The sequence below is a fragment of the Diospyros lotus genome, chromosome 3, assembly GCF_014633365.1.
Source record: "Diospyros lotus cultivar Yz01 chromosome 3, ASM1463336v1, whole genome shotgun sequence".
Classification (NCBI taxonomy): domain Eukaryota; kingdom Viridiplantae; phylum Streptophyta; class Magnoliopsida; order Ericales; family Ebenaceae; genus Diospyros; species Diospyros lotus.
This window is the reverse complement of record NC_068340.1, coordinates 20,987,341-21,005,731: the sequence shown is the minus strand read 5'-3', so window position 1 is coordinate 21,005,731 and position 18,391 is coordinate 20,987,341. Positions and strand designations below refer to the sequence as shown.

Below are 18,391 nucleotides of genomic sequence, written 5' to 3'. Positions count from 1 at the left end.
TTAGTCCAACGGCTTTTTGGCCCCATTCTTTCAATAATAACATGCTTATGACACCTATATGCCCCTTTCTTCAAAGACAAAAGCAACCATGGAAGATAAGCATTATCACCTAACCAAAAGCCAATGTTTAACTGCTTTACCTAATCTGTTTTAACCCAGATTAGAAGACTTAAAGGGCTTCATTGAACCTTCTTTGTCAAGATAATGACAGATCTGATAGTTTAATATGCAAATAGGAGTACTAAAGTCTATCTAAATGCTTGGATGAAGTTATCTAAAAGACAAAAATAAAGAGAATCTACACTGTTGAAAGTGCACCTCTATGACGACAATGCCTGAAATAATTGTCTCCTTTAAACATCAATGACTTACGCGTGACTGAACTTGGACATATCCATTAAACAGCAGTAGCTCAAATAATAGAACACTGGAAATATAGATATGGCGAACTCTTATCTTACAACTACCTACCTCAATCAATAATGGCAGCAACCTTGAATTGTCCTGGGATGATCTAAAAATGAAAGTTTAACATCATCTCCTACACTGACAAATACTAGTTCTCCTTAATAGAATGATCTCAACAGATGCAAGCAACATGAGATCTTTGTAATTTGAAAATAACTGAAAGCTAGCAATTCTCATTCTGCACCAACAGATTATTACTAACCTTATATTTCAAAATTGGTATTCTTCAAATTTCGTCGACAGCTTTACGATGTAACAACAATTGCAAAAAATTAATGAAAAAACAAAATTAATCTATTTTACAAGGATTAGACAAATCTTAGCCCGTTAAAAGCAGAAAAAATACAATAACTTCTATGAATTAAAGCACCAACTTTGGTCAACTGACGGGCACTCGCGTACGGTATTCTTTCTCGGTAATTGACCTTATGCCATTTGGGTCGGGCTCAACATCATCTTCCATACCTTCTTTGGGAGGGAAGCCACATGTCCTTGTTAGTGCCCATTGGTCAATCACTCCACAGTTAATGGCATACTTGATAGTCTGTTCCAAGTATCCTTTGTCAGTGATTAAATGAGGTTGTGCGATTAACATCCTCATCAGAGCTGCACAAAAATTGAAATACAAAAATTAACACCTGTTCGAGAGAAAAGAATGCCTGATCAAATTTTTCAGTTGTTACAGGAATTTCATTGAAGAATCCAGTGAATGTATCTGTGCAATACATTTGCATAGCAAAATTGTAAAAAAGATGCCCAAGTTCACACTTGCATGTATCTAACATTTCTGAACTCGATGGATGCAACAAGAATAATAAAAAACAATACAATTGTTTCCCTTTTCTTGTTTATGTTTAATAAACTTCAACAGTACATTTATTTTCATTAGCTTAGATTTTCTCTCTTTCTATTGAACATGCTCACCAGTAGGCACATCATAGATACAATTCTATGCAGTTGTAGATACACTAGCATCGCTGCCTCTAAAATATACACTTAATAGTATCACAGTATCAAAGCATGGAAATTGCCTCCAAGAACAAAATCAATGGATGAAGCATAAATTTGGGATATGGAAAATAAGGGTGTGCTTATTAACAACCAAGTTGTCCTCTAATGGCAACTCTATTTTGTTTGGCAATTTAAAAAGGTTCAATTAATAATTGATATAGTTCTTACAAACAATTAATCATGCATACATAATTAATAGGACTGGAAGATTAGCTTGACTTTGGGGGGAAAAAATTGCATGGACATATGTGAACTTGATGAATAAGGAGGACAGCTCAAAAGCATTATAAAAAATATGTGCGCGCGTGAGAGAGAGAGAGAGAGATTCAAACCATGGAAAATTGGAAACCCACAATTGTAATAAAAACATGAATTGACAATATATGGATCCATCAAAAAATTATTGAATTGTCACATATGTTTTGATCCGGAGACAGAGTGCTCTAGACATTAACACCATGTTTGGAACTAGGATATGTGGAAGGAAAAGGTAATGGAAAAAAAAAAATTGTTCTTTTCAGTTGTAAAAAACATTTTCCAGTTTTTCAACTTCAATTTCACAACTAAACATAACCAAACATTGTATGTTTCAAGAACCAATAATGTTCATTTTCTAATTCATAGTATAAAGTTGAAAAATTAGAAAATTGAGTTTTCTATTTTCTAATTGGAGATTCAATCATTCAACAAAAAATTAGAGTTGAAAATTGAAAAATATTTTCTACAACTGAACAAACCCAAAGATTCTATCTTTTTTCCTTCTCTATTTGCTAAAATGTTTTCAGCATTGTTTGGAGAAACTACACAATTGAAATTATTCGACAAAGAGAGTTTTTTTCATGTTAAGGAAATTCAATCTTTTTGAAAGTCAATTTGGTTTCATGTAAGATAGATCAATGATGGAAGCTATATGCTTGCTGAGATGCCAAATAGAAAAGTCTACAGAGATGAATAAAAGAATTTATATGTGGTGTTTATAGATTTAGAAGAAAACAAAATAAGCCATGTGACTCATAAAATTAAGGCATGATTCTCAAAGTGGAAAAGGGGCAAAAATCCAAAAATTTACAAGTTTCTACCTGCAACAATGCCATCCCCAGATGCTGACATATCCTGAGTGAAAGGGCTGAGAGGTGCATCCTCCATTCCCTGTACAACACCGTTATGCTCCTTTGTATAATAATGTATCTTAGAAGTCCCATTTGTCACAAATAAAACTGTGAGATTTTCATGCCAAAGTTGAGTCAATACTTCTGGTGTGTAATGAACAAATTTAGGTACTTGGTTATCTCTAGTATCAAAATTCTCAGTGGGCTTTATTCCACATAGAAATTCAAGTTCTTGCTTGGTGACCTCAATAATATCAGCAAGATTCCACGCCTGTTGTATGAACATTTTGGTCTCTTCACAAGACTGCCATAGTGGCAATGGAAGGTTAAGGTCATAGAATATAATTCCTCCTAATTTCTTAGACATCTTGATGGCTTGCAATGTAGTTGATCTCATGTTCCGGTCAAGCAGGGAGAATGTGTTGAAGTAAAACATCTTTGCCTGCATTAGATTTTGTTTAGGGAATTGGTAAACAGATGATAACAATATTGCCTTTAGAACAACTAACATATAAACCTTGAGCAAGAAGCGCTTATGCACAGAATGGAAGACTAACAACTCCGGCCATCATCAGGTTGCCTCATGTGATTCTTCTTAAATGTCAAAATCAATACACAAGCCATTTCTTCCATATAGAAACACATACAAGAGAAAAATTACCAAATTTCTCATAGTTCAATTGAATACTTTCCTTCTAAAGCTAATATTTATGCATCCCAAAGAATCTGGCAATCTATGTTGTAAGCTGTAACCAGGCAATAATATGTATATAATATAAAGGGGCACTGCCACCCAATATCCCCAATGAAAAAACTGAGATTATGATAATGCCCAGCTTTCATGATGGCAAAAGAAAATAACAGTCATACAAATAAATATATATATAATATTGTTATGAATTAAATTTGCTTCTGGCATTTTTGTTATATATTAAAATGCCACAACCAACATGGAAAGAATCCCCAAATAAACAAGAAACTTATCCTTTAAAAACAAAAATCTCATACCTCTTTCAATACATCAATATTGATCTCAGACCTTGTTAAAGAATCCTCTGCACATGGTTTGAGGCAAGTCATTTTTAAGCCACCCCTCTTACCAATTTTCATCTGTGATGCTGCTGTTACTCTTCTGCTGTCAATGCGAACCGATCGGGTTTGAACATTGTTCATGTTTAAGAAATATAATAAAGATTGTCCATAGTCATCATCCCCAATTTTTCCCATTAAGGCAACTTTACCACCCAGGATTGCAAGAGCAACTGCAACATTACTCGCACATCCCCCTGGTGCCCTCACAAATTTCTCAGGGGTCCACAGTGCATCTTTCATTTTTTCATGCATTTCATGGTCTACAAGTCTATTGGCTGGCCTTCCAGATGGCACAAAAGCATGCTGAACAGCCCCAAAGCAACATACAAGAAGAGGCCATCCATAGGTAAAGCTAATGTCATCTTCCTCATCTTTCCCAACTCCTAGGTTTTCATCATATTCATCTTCCTCATTTTCAATGAATGAATCCCCTTCCCGATCACTGAGTTGCATCTCCCTCCCTTCATCCTCTGTATCAACAAGCTTTTTCTTAGTCCTCCTCCTTCTAGTTACCTTCTTTTCAACCTTTTCCTCCCCCAGACTGTTGGAAACTGATTCAGCTGCGAGTCACCAAATTTCATAGTTTTCCATATTAAGTAAGGAAAGGTAAAAGGAGAGAAGAAATCTTACACAAGTAAAAATTCAAAAGGTTGTATCTGACATTTGACAATGATTGTACCTTTCCTTCGAGTTCTTTGTCTGGATTTCTTTGATTTTTCATCTGTTGTTGAAGGCTTACTATTTTCCAGATTTGTAGCATCACCATTTACAGACGACATAACATCATCATCTGGACCATCTGCTTTTACCTTCCTCCTACTTCTAACTGATCTACGTTTGGATGTCCTGTTAGAATTTTTTATAATGTGTGCAATATTAATTGGATCTTGTTTTGAGAAAAAGCTAGTTGGATTATAGCTTAACAATGCGTGGAGGTCCAAATGGATTATATGTGATCATAATTGGACATTGGGCTTGGTGCACCTTAATGGGCTTAGGCCTATTTGTATATATATGATTTCTGGAATAAATGTAAGCCCAATAGAATTTTGTGATTGGTAAAACTCTATTGGCATTATATATATATGGCTAGGTCTCCTATTCTCTCGGATTACTCTATTACACCATTTTCTTCCCATTAAGAAAAGGTTAAGGCATAATAGAAAAGAAGAAGAGAAATATCTAGTCTGGTACTTTTGTGCTTGTCATTTCAATCACTTTTCCATCGTCACTTATGGATAGAAGAGGTATTTTTCTATTAAATAATGTCAATGTTTTATATAGTATGTGCATTTAATATATATATTCTGAAGCATATATATAACATGTGGTATCAGAGCACACACATATTCATATAAGACCTGATTACACATACTGTAAACTGGTTCACCTCTGCCGTGAACATTTACTGATATATATATATACATATATATATATACAAGACATATATATCTGCCATATTCCCTTTTCTTCTCCAATCTCTCTGCAACTAAACAAAATATACATGCATATATTTTCACAAACTGATTTACGGATCTGAGAGGGAGAGAGAGATGTCACCGAAGAGGGTCGATGGAGAGAGCGGGAAAGGCAGATCCGGAGAAGGGAGAAGGCAGTGGCAGCGACGGCTGTGGCGTCGCTCGTCGTCGCCGATAGCGCGCGTCGGCGGCGGCCATGGAAGCACCCACTGTTTCTGCCCGCCTTGCTCTCCCTCTCGCCGTCGGTCGATTCATGCCATGGCCGATCAGTTGAGCTGCTTTTCTCGGCCATGGCGTTGGTTTTCCTATGGGCCGATTGAAGATGAAGCTTGGCCGGTGAAAGATAGAGAAAAAGGAGGCCGTGGCAGCGTCGGCCATGGGGTCGTTCGTCGTTGCCGATGGCGCGCGCCGGCCGGTGAAGCGAAGAGAAAGGGAGATGGCGGCGGCAGTGCACAGAGAGGAAGGGAGAGGCTGTGGAGGCGGTGGGTTTGAGAAGAAACCTAGAACGAAGAAGATGGGGTGTATAAGGAGCTGGGCCAAAATTTGGGTCGGACTGGGCCGTCTGACCCGATCCGTTGAGATCCATTAGTGGATCTGGAGCAGCAGATCAGGCCAATGATTTTTGTTGGGGTTGGGCAATTCCTTTGTCAAGTGGGCCAATTTTATTTCTTGGGCCTATTTTATTATGGGTTCTAATTTTATTATTTGGGCCTGTTTTATTAACTTAGCCTATATATCTATGGGGCTATATATATATTTTATTATGAATTTTATTCATTTAATTATTTAAATTATATTTTTAGGTCATAAATTAAAATTTTATTTTTGAGCTTAAAATTAATAATTAAATGATAAATCCATTAAAAAAATGAAAAAGGAAATTTAAGTTGATTAATTTCACTTAATTATTTTGGGATATTTGTTATTTGAATTGAGGTGTATAATTTTTTGCCCAAAGGTGTTAATTATGTATTTTAATTTAGATGACATAATGTAAATGTGAAAATACATTGTTTCTTGAAACTTTCATCCTAAACGAGATTGTTTCTAAGTTGCTTGTTTTTCATATTTGAGAATTTAACTTATATATTATATTTTCTGTCCAAATGTGATTTTATAATATGCATTTTAAATTCTTGTAAGAATAATGCCATCAAGGTTTAAGGCTTTTTCATGTTTATCCTTTGCCCTTGATTTATTTACTTGAGAATTTAAGTTGTATATTATATTTTCTGCCCAAATATAATTTTATAATATGCATCTTAAGTTCTTGTGAGAATAATGCCATAAAGGTGTTTAGGTTTATTCTTGTTTATCTTTTTTCTATATTTAATTGCAATATATTTTTTATATATAGCCCCTTGCACTTTCAATGTCGGTAATCAAACTTTGACCATTGAGATTCTAATTGGAACTAATTTTAAAAGATGGAAAGAAGACATTGAAATTCAACTAGGTTTGATAGATCTCGACATAGCGTTACATGAGAATGAGCCTCCTAAGCCAACTGCGAGAAATTCCATTGAAGAGAAAGCTAGGCATGAAAAATGGGGAAGGGCAAATTGTTTAAGTTTGATGATAATGAAAAGGTCTATTTCCTACTCTCATTGGTGTTATACCTAAGACATAAAATGCTAAGAAATTCTTCGATGATATAGCTGAAAAATACAAATCGTCTGAAAAAGAAGATGCTGGAGAGCTTATGGATAAGTTGACATGAATAAAGTATGATGGCGTGGGTGGTGTTAGAGAATACATTATGAAGATGGTTGATATAACTGTTAGACTGACTGAGCTTGAGATTCCTATTACTGAGTCATTCCTTATTCATCATGCTTTTAATTCCTTGCTTTCACAGTTTAATCAATTAAAGACTTCTTATAATACTTAGAAAGATAAATGGAATACCAATGAACTAATTTCTATTTGTGACTAAGAATAAAAGAGGATCCTTAGAGGTTCTGGTGGTAGCGTGAATTTTGTGAGTCGGCCAAATATGAAAGGGCATTCCCCAAGTCACAATTACCTCAAAAATAACAAAGGTGGCAACAAGAACAAAAATCAGAAGAGCAATGGCCCTAAGCCTGTCATCAAAAAAAGAGATCAGTTGCTGGTTTTGAAAGAAAAATGGTCATGAGAAATTTGACCGTCATAAGTATAAGAACTGGTTAGCAAAGAACAAAAGTGGAGGTAAACCACTTGCTTTTGTTTGTTTTAAATCTAATTTAATAGATGTCCCATTGAATACTTGGTGGTTTGATTATGGGGTAACCATTTATGTGGCCAATACCTTGCAAGGATTCAAGAGCAAGCGAAAACCAAGTGATCATGAGAGAACACTAGTGGTTGGAAATGGCATTCAAGTACAAGTTGAAGCTATAGGAGTAGTAAAGTTTAAATTAGAAACTGGTTATATTCTTGTTTTAAATGATGTCGCTTATGTACCGTCCTTTAGGCGGAATATGATCTCTCAATTTCTAAGATGGATTGTGCAAGTTATCATTTTGGTATTGTTAGTGGAAGTTTAAATTTGGTTTTTAATTCAGTTATTGTTGGTATTACACTCTTGTGTGATGGGTTGTATAAGTTAAACTTTTCTTCCATGGCTGTAACGCCCCGCTCCCATTTACAGGTGTTACTCGTGAACAATCACCCGAATTGTCCACCTGCCCGAACTTAGGTGAATGGTGGACCATGTTTCAAGACGAAACGCCCTAGGTGGGAACTAGGCTCGTCCTTCCCTTCCCTGAACCCCAAGATTCACTAGCAGAATTGGGCTTTAACCACACCGCATAGGCTAATAAAGAAAAACTCCTTCAAACGCCCAATCGCCATTTTCTCATTTTTATTTAATTCTTTTCCATCCAAAAATTTTACCTGGCTCCATAAATCACCATTTAAATCAATCCATTGATTGATTACTAATTTTGGAGGAAAAACTCGAATTTTCAATTTTCCAAATTTTCGACATTTTCTCAAAAAATGCCCTAAAAATCCCTTTATTTTGAAAATTCCTCCGGTCCCAAAATCAATTAAGAAATGGCCCAAACTCCCCAAAAATCTAAATTTTTAAAAATATTTCGACCGGCGGGGCCCACGGCGCGCCCTGGGGCCCGCTGGGCGCTGGTCGCGCGCGCCCGCGCCCGCGCACGACCACGCGCGCTTGTGTGCGGGGCTGCTGCCCCCCCTGCTGCTGCATCTGCAGCACTTTCACACTTCATTTCTTTTTTCTTTTTTTTTTCTTGGGCATTTAAACCCATATTTTCCAAAAAAATAACCTAAATAAAACACTTCACTTTCCATAAATTTTAGCCTCTTTTTCTCCAAAATTAAGGCTTAAACCACCTCTTGAATATTACACAACATACACCAAATACCCACTATTTTTTCAACAAACCCATATGATTTAACTTCTTGGTGTTTCTCACAACACACACCAAAATGAGACCTCACTCAACCTAGGCACCAATGTGCCATAAGCCACTATCTCATTGTATAAATACAACATACACTTCAACTAGCAACACATTTACATTACATAAATCAAACACATAAGCTTCTATAAGCCAAAATATACACTTGAATCTTCTTCCATGCTTTCCCATGCCATTTCACTTGGCCTTGACTTTATCATGCTTTCACAACCTACATGTGAGGGTAAAAATCTCATGAGCTATTAAGCTTAATAAGGGTGCAATGCCAAATAAATATGAGCATAACAAGTTATATGATGCCAAATGCATGCAAGTGTGGTTAGGTTTCTTTGCCCTCACAACCCTCCAAGGTTAGAGGCATCAACCCACCATTTCAACCATGTTCTCAAACTAACCTATGGCCATAAGTCTCATGAACATAAAAGAACATGCCAAATGCAACATATACATTATTGAAACATATTTACCACCCATTGCAAGGCCACCCTCCCATGGGGCCATCCCATACCTCTTCTTGAATAATTAAATCTTCACTTCAAGAGAGCTTCCAACATCACTTTCTCCCACCTAAAGGGCATTTCAACAAGCCACTTAATTTTTGCATACAAGCACACCAAAAATAAAGAGGAGAATAAATACTTGCCTTGATTTTCTTCATCATCTTCTTTCTTTCTTCACTTTTCCCTCCATGGAGACTTCTTTCTCTTTCTTTCTTTTCTTTCTTTTCTTTCCTCTTCATTTCTACAAATGGCCAAAAAGGGAGACAAGTCTCCCACACTTACCTTTTTATACTAGATTTCCATATTTCAAGAATAAATCCTAGCCATTAGATTTATTTGGCGAGAATAAATCCTCACCCTCCAAACTAACACAATCCATGGCATTAAGTCTTGCTTAAAATCCACCATTGGATCTTTTCTCACTTTACAAGACAAAATCTTAGCCATCCCAAGGAAACACAATCCATGTGCTTTGCTAGATTTTAATCCTAGCCTTTGATTAAATTTGGAGATTAAATCTCCACCTTCCAATCATCTCTTTTTAAAATCTCTCCACCCATTTGGCAATCCATGCCAACTTCTAAGATTTAATGGTGGCCCTTTGATCACTTTCCAAATTCAAGAATTAATCTCATCCCTTGAATTTATATTTCTTTCTCATTTAAATTTAATGGGACTAATTTCCACCATCACATGAGAGACCACTTGAAAGACATAAATGCTTTTCTTCTCATTTAAATAAATCCCACAATTTTCCAAGCATTAATGGGTGACCATTTTCTCATTTTTCATTAGATTTATTTAATTCACCATAATTTCAAGCATTAATGGTGACCATTTACTTTTCTTTTGGATTTTTCTTTTAATCCAACACCATTATGCTTCTCATTAAATGCTTGAAAGACTAATTAACATTTCTTTTTTACATTTAATTAAATCCTTCTCCAACTCATAAATCCACATATATAATTTCTCTCAAATTTCCAAGATTATGCCAAGTGTCACTCTAAGACACAAGCTTGGCTTCACTTCTTTATCTTGGTCCTCCATGTGGCATTACCACATTAATTCACCATTTTAGGGGAAAATTTAATTATTTTCTCAAATAATTCAATATCCAATTTCCCTATCTTCCATAATTAAATTCCTTTATGGAAATAAATTCCAAAACTCCCAAAACATCATTTGAGAATTTATTAATCCCATATATCTCCACATAAATACCAAATTGGGATTTTATTCACTTCCACACTTAATTCCACATTGGAATTATTTCAAATTTACCAAAATACCCTTTTTATTGGACTTCACAATCCAAATTACCAAAATACCCTTCTCATGGGCATTCTCAATCTCAAGGATCCATCACCTTCTCAAGGGTATTTTTGGAAGTTTTCTTACTTCCTTTGCTATTTTCTTAACATCGATTACACCGGGTGTTACAATGGCTACTTCCTTGAACGTTGAGAATGTTAGTGTTAAAAGAACATTGATTAAAGAAAACTCTTCAACTTTATGGCATAAACTGTTTGGTCATATTTCCAAAGAAATGATTGAAAGACTTGTTAAAAATGGTATTTTGCCTATTGTTGACTTTAATGATTTTGGGACTTGTGTTGATTGCATAAAGGGAAAGCTCACTAAGACCAAGAAAAGAGGTGCAACTCGTAGTAATGAACTTCTAGAAATTATCCACAGTGATATAAGTGGATCTTATGTCTCTACATTATGTGGGAACAAATATTTTCTCACATTTATTGATGACTTTTCTCGCTATGGATATGTATATCTCATTGCGGATAAATCTTAAGCACTCAAAAAGTTAAGATTTTCAAAACTGAGGTTGAGAAGCGGCGAGAGAAAAGTATAAAGGTTGTGAGATCTGGTAGAGGTGGAGAATACTATTGCAGGCATGGTTCTAGCGGACAATGTATGGGTTTGTTTGCCATGTATCTACAAGATTGTGGGATAGTTGCAATATACCATGCCTGGCACACCAGATCAAAATGGAGTAGTTGAAAGAAGAAATCGCACACTAAAGGATATGATGAGGACGATGATGAGTAGGTGTAATCTACCCATGTCTCTTTGGGGTGAAGCCATAAAGACTGCGATGTGCATATTGAATAGAGTTCCTAGTAAATCTGTTCCTTTGACTCCTTTTGAACTTTGAGTTGGTCGTAAGCCAAGCCTAAATCACTTTCGAGTTTGGGGTTGTCCTGCTGAGGTAAGAATCTACAATCTTTCTGAGAGTAAATTGGATCCTAAGACTACACATTGTTTCTTCATTGATTATCCTGACAATTCTAAGGGATACAAATTTTGTTGCCCTAGTCGAGGCACAAAGATTGTTGATTCTATCACTGCAAATTTTTTGGAGAATGATGTAAGTGAGTGCTCTTGTTCTCATGTAAGAGATGTTAATGTGGAAGAGGAAATTGTGATAATGCCAGTACCAGTTATACATGAAAGGATGGTGTTTCAACCAAATCAAACAGAAGAAGTATCCCAACAAGAAGATGTTCCAGTACACATTTCACATCCTGAAATTCCTAACAGGCGCCCTTAGAGAGAAAGAAGATCTGCTATATCAGATGATTATGTGGTGTACCTTGGTGAAAATGATTACGATGTTGATCATGTCATAGATCTGATCTCATATAGCCAAGCTATTTCAAGTACTTGTTCTGACAAATGGTTTGATGAAGGATGAGATGAAATCTATGGCACACAACGATGTGTGGGAATTAGTTGAACAACCTAAACGAGTTAAGCCTATAAGTTGCAAATGGGTGTTCAAAACTAATTAAGAAAGATTCAAAATGCGATATTGAAAGGTTCAAGGCAAGATTAGTGGTTAAGGGTTTTACTCAGAAAGAATGAGTTAATTACAATGAAACGTTTTCCCCTATTTCCTCAAAAGATTCCTTCAGAATTATTATGGCACTAGTGGCACACTTTGATCTTGAACTTCATCAGATGGATGTTAAAACAACGTTCTTGAATGGACATCTGCATGAAGAAGTGTATATGCAACAACGTTAAGGCTTCAAAGAAAATGGCAAAGAACATTTGGTATGTAAGTTAAAGAATCCATTTATAGTTTGAAATAAGCCTCTCGACAATGATATTTGAAGTTTGATGAGGTAATTACTTCTTTGTTTGGATTTCTTCGATTTTTCATCTGTTGCTAAAGGCTTACTATTTTCCAATTTGTAGCATCACCATTTACAGACGACATAACATCATCTTGTGAACCATCTGTTATTACCTTCCTCCTACTTTCTAACTGATCTATGTCTGGATGTTCCAGATTTCTTCTTTTTTACAACATTTCCTTCTTCATTTGATGCTTCTACAACTAAGGATTGCACAATTCCTTTCCAAGAAACAATTGTAAGAGACCATCTATAATGCAGTACAGGATACTGAACTTGAATAATATTTGTCGATGGGAAAAAAAGGCCACCTTGAGTGCCATCTGCTTTATTCAAACACAAAAATTGGAGTTATGAGCAAGTGGAATGTTCACTCTTTCCCCCTTAACACCAATCGCTTAAGAAATCTTATAAAACCCTAGTCAAGACTCCAAGTTTCCCATGCCTCATCCCAAATGTCAAAACTTGGGTCTTAAATTCAGGACTTTTATCTTGTTTTCTATCCCTAAATCTCAAATAAGACAGCTGCCTAAATAAAATTCGGATTCTCAAGAAATATGCAACCTTGAGTTCTTTTTCTTTCATTTTCAAGCTGTATGATTATAAATATATATATAGACACACACACACTGCAAATATAAAGATGGCTAACAAAAGAGAGCAGATAACAAAGGAACCTTGGTAATGAAAGAAACTGTGTGAAACAAGAAAGCACCATTGGCAGAGAGCTCGGAGATTGGGGCTTTTTCTAAACCCAGCAAGGGTTGAACAAAGTGACTCAGGAGCATATGAGGAGAGAGAAAATTCTTTTTCAGGTTGAATAATTACTTATTATTTTTTATTTTATATATATAATAATAAATTACACTTACCACCCTAATATTTGGTAGAGATACATAAAGTATTATTGATTTTCAAAAATTATGCTAATTATTTCTATAATTCAACATATATCTAATTATGTAGGTTACGTTTATGCAATATGAATTAAGAGTTTATAATACTACATAACTTTTTAATAATTATTTTATCATAATGAGATTAGTATAATGTTTATACCGTGACACGTACATAGATAACCTAGTAAAACTTATAAGGCATTAAGTGCAATTTAGAAAGAAACATTATCAGAGCTATATTCACAAATGCCACTCATTTAAGTTACAAAAATGCCATTAGCTTAAGGTTTTGCAGAACCCACATAACTACACATATATCTTGTTCCGGGCGACATCTAGCCTCAAACCTAGAATGCAATTCAGTTAATTGTACTATTTCAGTAGACTTTTTCAATGTAGAAGACCGCAAGCTTTCTACCATTTCATAGAGTTCTTCAACGTATGCATTTGTTTCTTGAGATGTAAAGCACTACGTCAGCGTACTCTTATAATTGGCATAATCTGGAAAGAATCTGAATTCTAGGATTGTCGATTGAAGGTCGGTTCTAACATGAACATCTTCAAACAGCTAGCGCCCATCAAATTTGGGTTTGTAGTTGTTTCCAGGAAATCTCTTAGAGGTGGTCTCTATTTTCTTGCTTGTTGTCCCATATGTCAAATGTAATTATTATAAGATCTAACCTTTGTTGATTTAGATTATTGTTGAATGCCATTAGAATTAGAAATTATATCCATTTTCTATTTAAGGGCTCATATAGTTGTGTAAATTTTGTGGGACCAGGCTTTAGTGTGCTTAATTGAGTTTTTAAGTTCAGAGAAACATGAGGTTGATGGCTGTGTGGTGAATCTATCCTCCAAACATAATTATATCTTAGAAATGATCGTAAAAATTGTTGCACATATATTAGAGTTAAAGGAATAATTGTGTTTGGGGGTGATGTCATTGAAGGGTTGAACTTCAGGTCTTCAATTTTTCAGTAGAAAATAGTTTCATGGAAGAAAAGTTTTTAAATGCCTAACTGCACACTTGTGTTCATATGTGTGAAATATTGTTGGATGGTTTTACAATTATCTTGATGCTTGCCTGTCTCTTGTCTTTTTTGTGGTAGCATGGCTTTCTTCATTCCATTCGTCCTCACATTCCTCGGTGGAAGTTTATTTACAAGAACAAGAAGTTGCAATAGCTTTAGGAAGCAATATGGGTGACAGACTTCATAATTTTAATGAAGCGTTGCGGTTGATGAAGCAATCTGTAACGCCCCGCTTTTCCGGGCACGTTATAACTTGGGATAATTTCGGAACAATAAATTTTTTTTTTTCTTTCAAACATTAATGCTACACCACATCATTCCTCGAAATCCATCCCAGAATTCCCAATCATTTTTCTCGAAAGAGAATCACTATACACATCAAATGCGGAAGCAATGATCGAAACCTGATATATTAATCATAAATAAATTATTATATTTTCAACATTTCTCAAAACGTTCAGAGTACATGGGCTACATACATTTCATTCTTCATGCACCCCGCTAAGTGCCATTTCATGCCTCATTTATCCTCAAGTCTACTACAATCTCCACCTGGAACGTTTGAATATTTCAGGGGCCAAAACCCAAGTTAGATGATGAATCATCTAAGTAAGGATACATAATGCTATATCATATGTGTATGTAATGTCTTACCTCGTAGGTGTCAATTGCACCCCTCATGTTACCTACCATTTTTGCGGCCACCTCTTTCGAAGTTGAGGTGTATGGGTGCACCATTGGTAAAGCAACGGTGCCAGTTCGTACTCCCTACGGCCTCAAATGCGAGTGATTGATGATATCAACGTGTATTCATGCATTTCATAGTCATGTCATGTATGCAGTCTACGTGATGGGTACATATCAAGGCATGTCAATATGATGAAAACATTTTTGAGGAACATAATCCACTTACAAACTAGGCATTTGCCATAAAACTAACTTTAATTGGAGAGTACCACTTACCTTCTCAAGCTTATCGGGCTACCTCGATATCCGTGCTTTGCCTTGATTTGCGTGCTAATCTCAAAATTTGCACGAGTCACTTCAACTTATTCCTAAAAGTATCATAATTACCATAATTATTTAAATAAACATTAAAACCTATTTTTTCCATAATTTCTGGCATTTTCTTTAATTTTCTTTTTATTTCTTCCTAATTTTCCTCGATAAATCCAAACTAAATATTTCTAAAATATTTTCTCAAATATTATTCTACGAAAATTCATAAAATAATATTATTGAATTTCTGAAATTTTCTAGGAAATCTTACTTACCTTATCTTAGCATCTCTGACTTCCTCAGTATGCGTGTCATATCCTCGAAATGCGTGTCCAAACAATTTTCTCGCCCAAAATCTCTGAAATATTACCGAAACGTAATTTCTTATTTTTTGGGATTTTTTCGAGAATTTTTCCTATTTTTTTTTCTTCTTTTCTTTTCTTTCCTTTTTCTTTTTCTTTTTTTCTTTCTTCTCCCTCTCTTCTTTTTCCTCCTCCTGCTTCCTTCTGTGCTCGAACCGCCATGCCTGCCGCCGCCGTCGCGTGCCTTCTGGCCTACCGCCGCCCTCGCCACCTGACTCCGGCCTCCCCGATCACCGCACCGCCCCTGGAGCTGCCCGCGGCCGCCGTTAACCGCAGCTGGTGCGGCCTTGCTGCAGTTGGAGCTCGTGGCCATGGCTGCCATGGCCACGGCTTGCTACCTTCGGCCGCTTCTCAGGCCTCTGCTCACCACCACCGGCCACCCTCGGTCATCACCAGCCGCCTGCGTTGCCTCCTTGACGCTGCTGCAGCTTGCTGTGCATCGGCCATGGCCGCTTGGAGCTTGTGGCTATGGCCGATTGCGACCCATCTCTCTCTCTCTCTCACTCTCTCTCCTTCTCTGTCTCTCTCTCGGCTGCGGCCCTCTCTCTCGCTTTCTCCCATCCGATCTCTCTCCCTTGTTGCTTCTCTTCGGCCAAGTTCAATGCCTATTTATAGGCAACCGAACACTCCCCCATCTCACCGTCCATGTTATCTTGCCATCACCTATTGCGTGCAAACTTCTCCAAATCTGGCAGGGTGTCGCTTCAATCTTGCAAGGTGTGGCTTGAGGGTTGCAGGGTATGGGTAAGTTGCAGAGGGGTGGGCGGCCATTGGACACGCACACATTGCACGCCTATATATATACTATATATATATTATATATTACATTAATAGATATAGAAAATTACACATTATTCCTCAATTTTATTATAACATCACTTGGGAAATTTCTTTATTGCAACTATGCCCTTAAACTTCAAATAAATTTGCATTTCAATACCGAAAACGTAAAATTAATAATTCGAATCTTAGCTAAAAAGGATGATTTCACCCCAGTGTCCTTATCGGCTGTCGTTTCACCCCGAAACCACTGAAGCGTTGCTTATTATGAAAAATCGGAGCCCTCCCAGGGTTCCGTTGATTTTTCAGGAGCCTTTTAAGACAATTCAGTTTTATAGCTTAACTGACAGTTGTATTTTAGCTGTACCAAAAACTGTTCCCAATCCAATTTCTTTCGATACCATAAATCCTATCTCGATACGCTCATCAAGACCGTATAATTTTCCTTAGATAATTTCACTCCGAGACATTCCCTGCAATCGATTAGGTACGTATAACTACTATCAAACCAATTTTTTGGTATCCTAAACTCATCGAAATTACGTGGCAACTTCATACGAACATGGGGTATTACACAATCAGCCATAAAAATTACAAGGCATGCCTGCTTATGTGACAGGTCAACCTCTCTTCCTCAACTTTGTCGTTCGAGTGTTACTAGACTTGGGCCTCATGAACTACTAGGAGTGCTTAAGAAAATTGAAAAGGACTTAGGGCGTACTGGAAGGATAAGGTATGGCCTAAGACCAATTGACTTGGACATATTGTTCTATGGGAAATTTAGAATTCACTCAAAGATTCTTACAGTACCCCATGAAAGAATTTGGGAGAGACCATTTTTAATGGCTCCATTGATGGATTTGCTTGGATCATCTATTGACGATGATAATGTTGCATGCTGGCATGGTTTGTTAGCCCATCTTAGTGGGCTTTTTGAATCATGGGATAAACTTTGTGGTGAATCCCTTATTAGCAAGGATGGATTAAAAATGGTCTTGCCTGTGGGAAACTGGCTATGGGATTGTAGGGCAAGAACCTCTATCATGGGTATTCTTAATCTAATCCCATATAGTTTTAGTGATGGAGGTAGGTTTCAGTAAGTGGAGGCGGCAATTTCTCAGGCCCGTTTGATGATTTTCGAGGGTGCAGATATAATTGATCTTGGAGCACAATCCACACAGCCAATGGCAACTAGGATTTCTGATGAGAAAGAATTGAATAGGTTAATCCCTATCTTAGAAGCTATTCTAAAGATACTTGAGGCTGAATGGAAACTTTTATCTGTCGACATTTTTTATTCAACGGTTGCTTCAGAAGCTGTCAGCAAAGGGGCTTATCTTATAAATGATGTGTCTGGTGGACAACTAAACTCTAAAATGCATAGTGTCATTGCAGGCCTTAAAGTACCTTATGTTGCAATGCACATGAGGGGAGATCCATCCACTATGCAAAACAGTGAAAATCTGCAATATGTTGATGTTTGCAAACAAGTTGGTTTTGAGTTACATTTACAAGTTAAAGATGTTGAATTATCAGGAATCCCATGTTGGAAGATTATTATTGACCTATGTATTGGATTCTCAAAAACTACTAAACATAATTTGGAATTTCTCATAGGTTTATCGACCATTTGAGCAGAGATTACAAGGAAGAGCTTAGGTTTATCTCATGCTCCTATTTTGATAGGACCTTCCAGAAAGAGATTTTTATGTGATATTTGTGGTCAACATGCTACAATTGATAGGGATGTAGCAATTGTTGCATTTGCAATAGCAGTAGTTCTGAGTGGTTCAAATATTATTAGAGTACATAATGTTCGATATAACCTTGATGTTGTGCTATAATGAAGGAGACCGCTTGTGTGATTGGAAAGAAACTTATTTCTCTCTGACCTCACTCTAGGTCTCCCATTCATAACGGGCCAAAGATGAGGGAAGTGTGAGCCATCAGTATGGAAATGCTTCACGAAACTACCTAGTCTCGTACTAAAGCAACTTTGGAATTCAAAGGACGCAAAGAGGACGTACGAGGAATGAACATGAGTAGTGATGGAGAAGCATGAATGATGTT

At 36.5% G+C, this 18,391-nt stretch overlaps 1 protein-coding gene and 1 pseudogene across 1 annotated transcript; one reads left to right on the top strand and one right to left on the bottom strand.

Moving 5' to 3' along the window:
- Positions 1-659: 659 nt before the first annotated feature.
- LOC127797562 (fructokinase-like 2, chloroplastic) lies at positions 660-5,649 on the bottom strand. Its single transcript, XM_052330567.1, has 5 exons — positions 5,241-5,649; positions 4,360-4,526; positions 3,597-4,240; positions 2,559-3,030; positions 660-1,074 (listed from the first exon to the last, which is right to left on the bottom strand). The coding sequence occupies exons 1-5, from the start codon at positions 5,534-5,536 to the stop codon at positions 848-850; spliced, it is 1,806 nt and encodes a 601-aa protein (XP_052186527.1). The 5' UTR covers positions 5,537-5,649; the 3' UTR covers positions 660-847.
- An 11,272-nt stretch (positions 5,650-16,921) lies between these two features.
- LOC127796869 (folate synthesis bifunctional protein, mitochondrial-like) lies at positions 16,922-18,165 on the top strand (annotated as a pseudogene).
- The last annotated feature ends 226 nt before the right edge of the window (positions 18,166-18,391 follow it).

Excerpts from the sequence above, each read along its gene's own strand:
- LOC127797562 (XM_052330567.1), bottom strand. The coding sequence starts at position 5,536 with ATGGCCGACGCTGCCACGGCCTCCTTTTTCTCTATCTTTCACCGGCCA. Across the intron at positions 4,241-4,359 it reads ACAAAGAACTCGAAGGAAAG|CTGAATCAGTTTCCAACAGT; the intron begins GTACAATCATTG and ends GGTGACTCGCAG. Across the intron at positions 3,031-3,596 it reads ATATTGATGTATTGAAAGAG|GCAAAGATGTTTTACTTCAA; the intron begins GTATGAGATTTT and ends AATCTAATGCAG.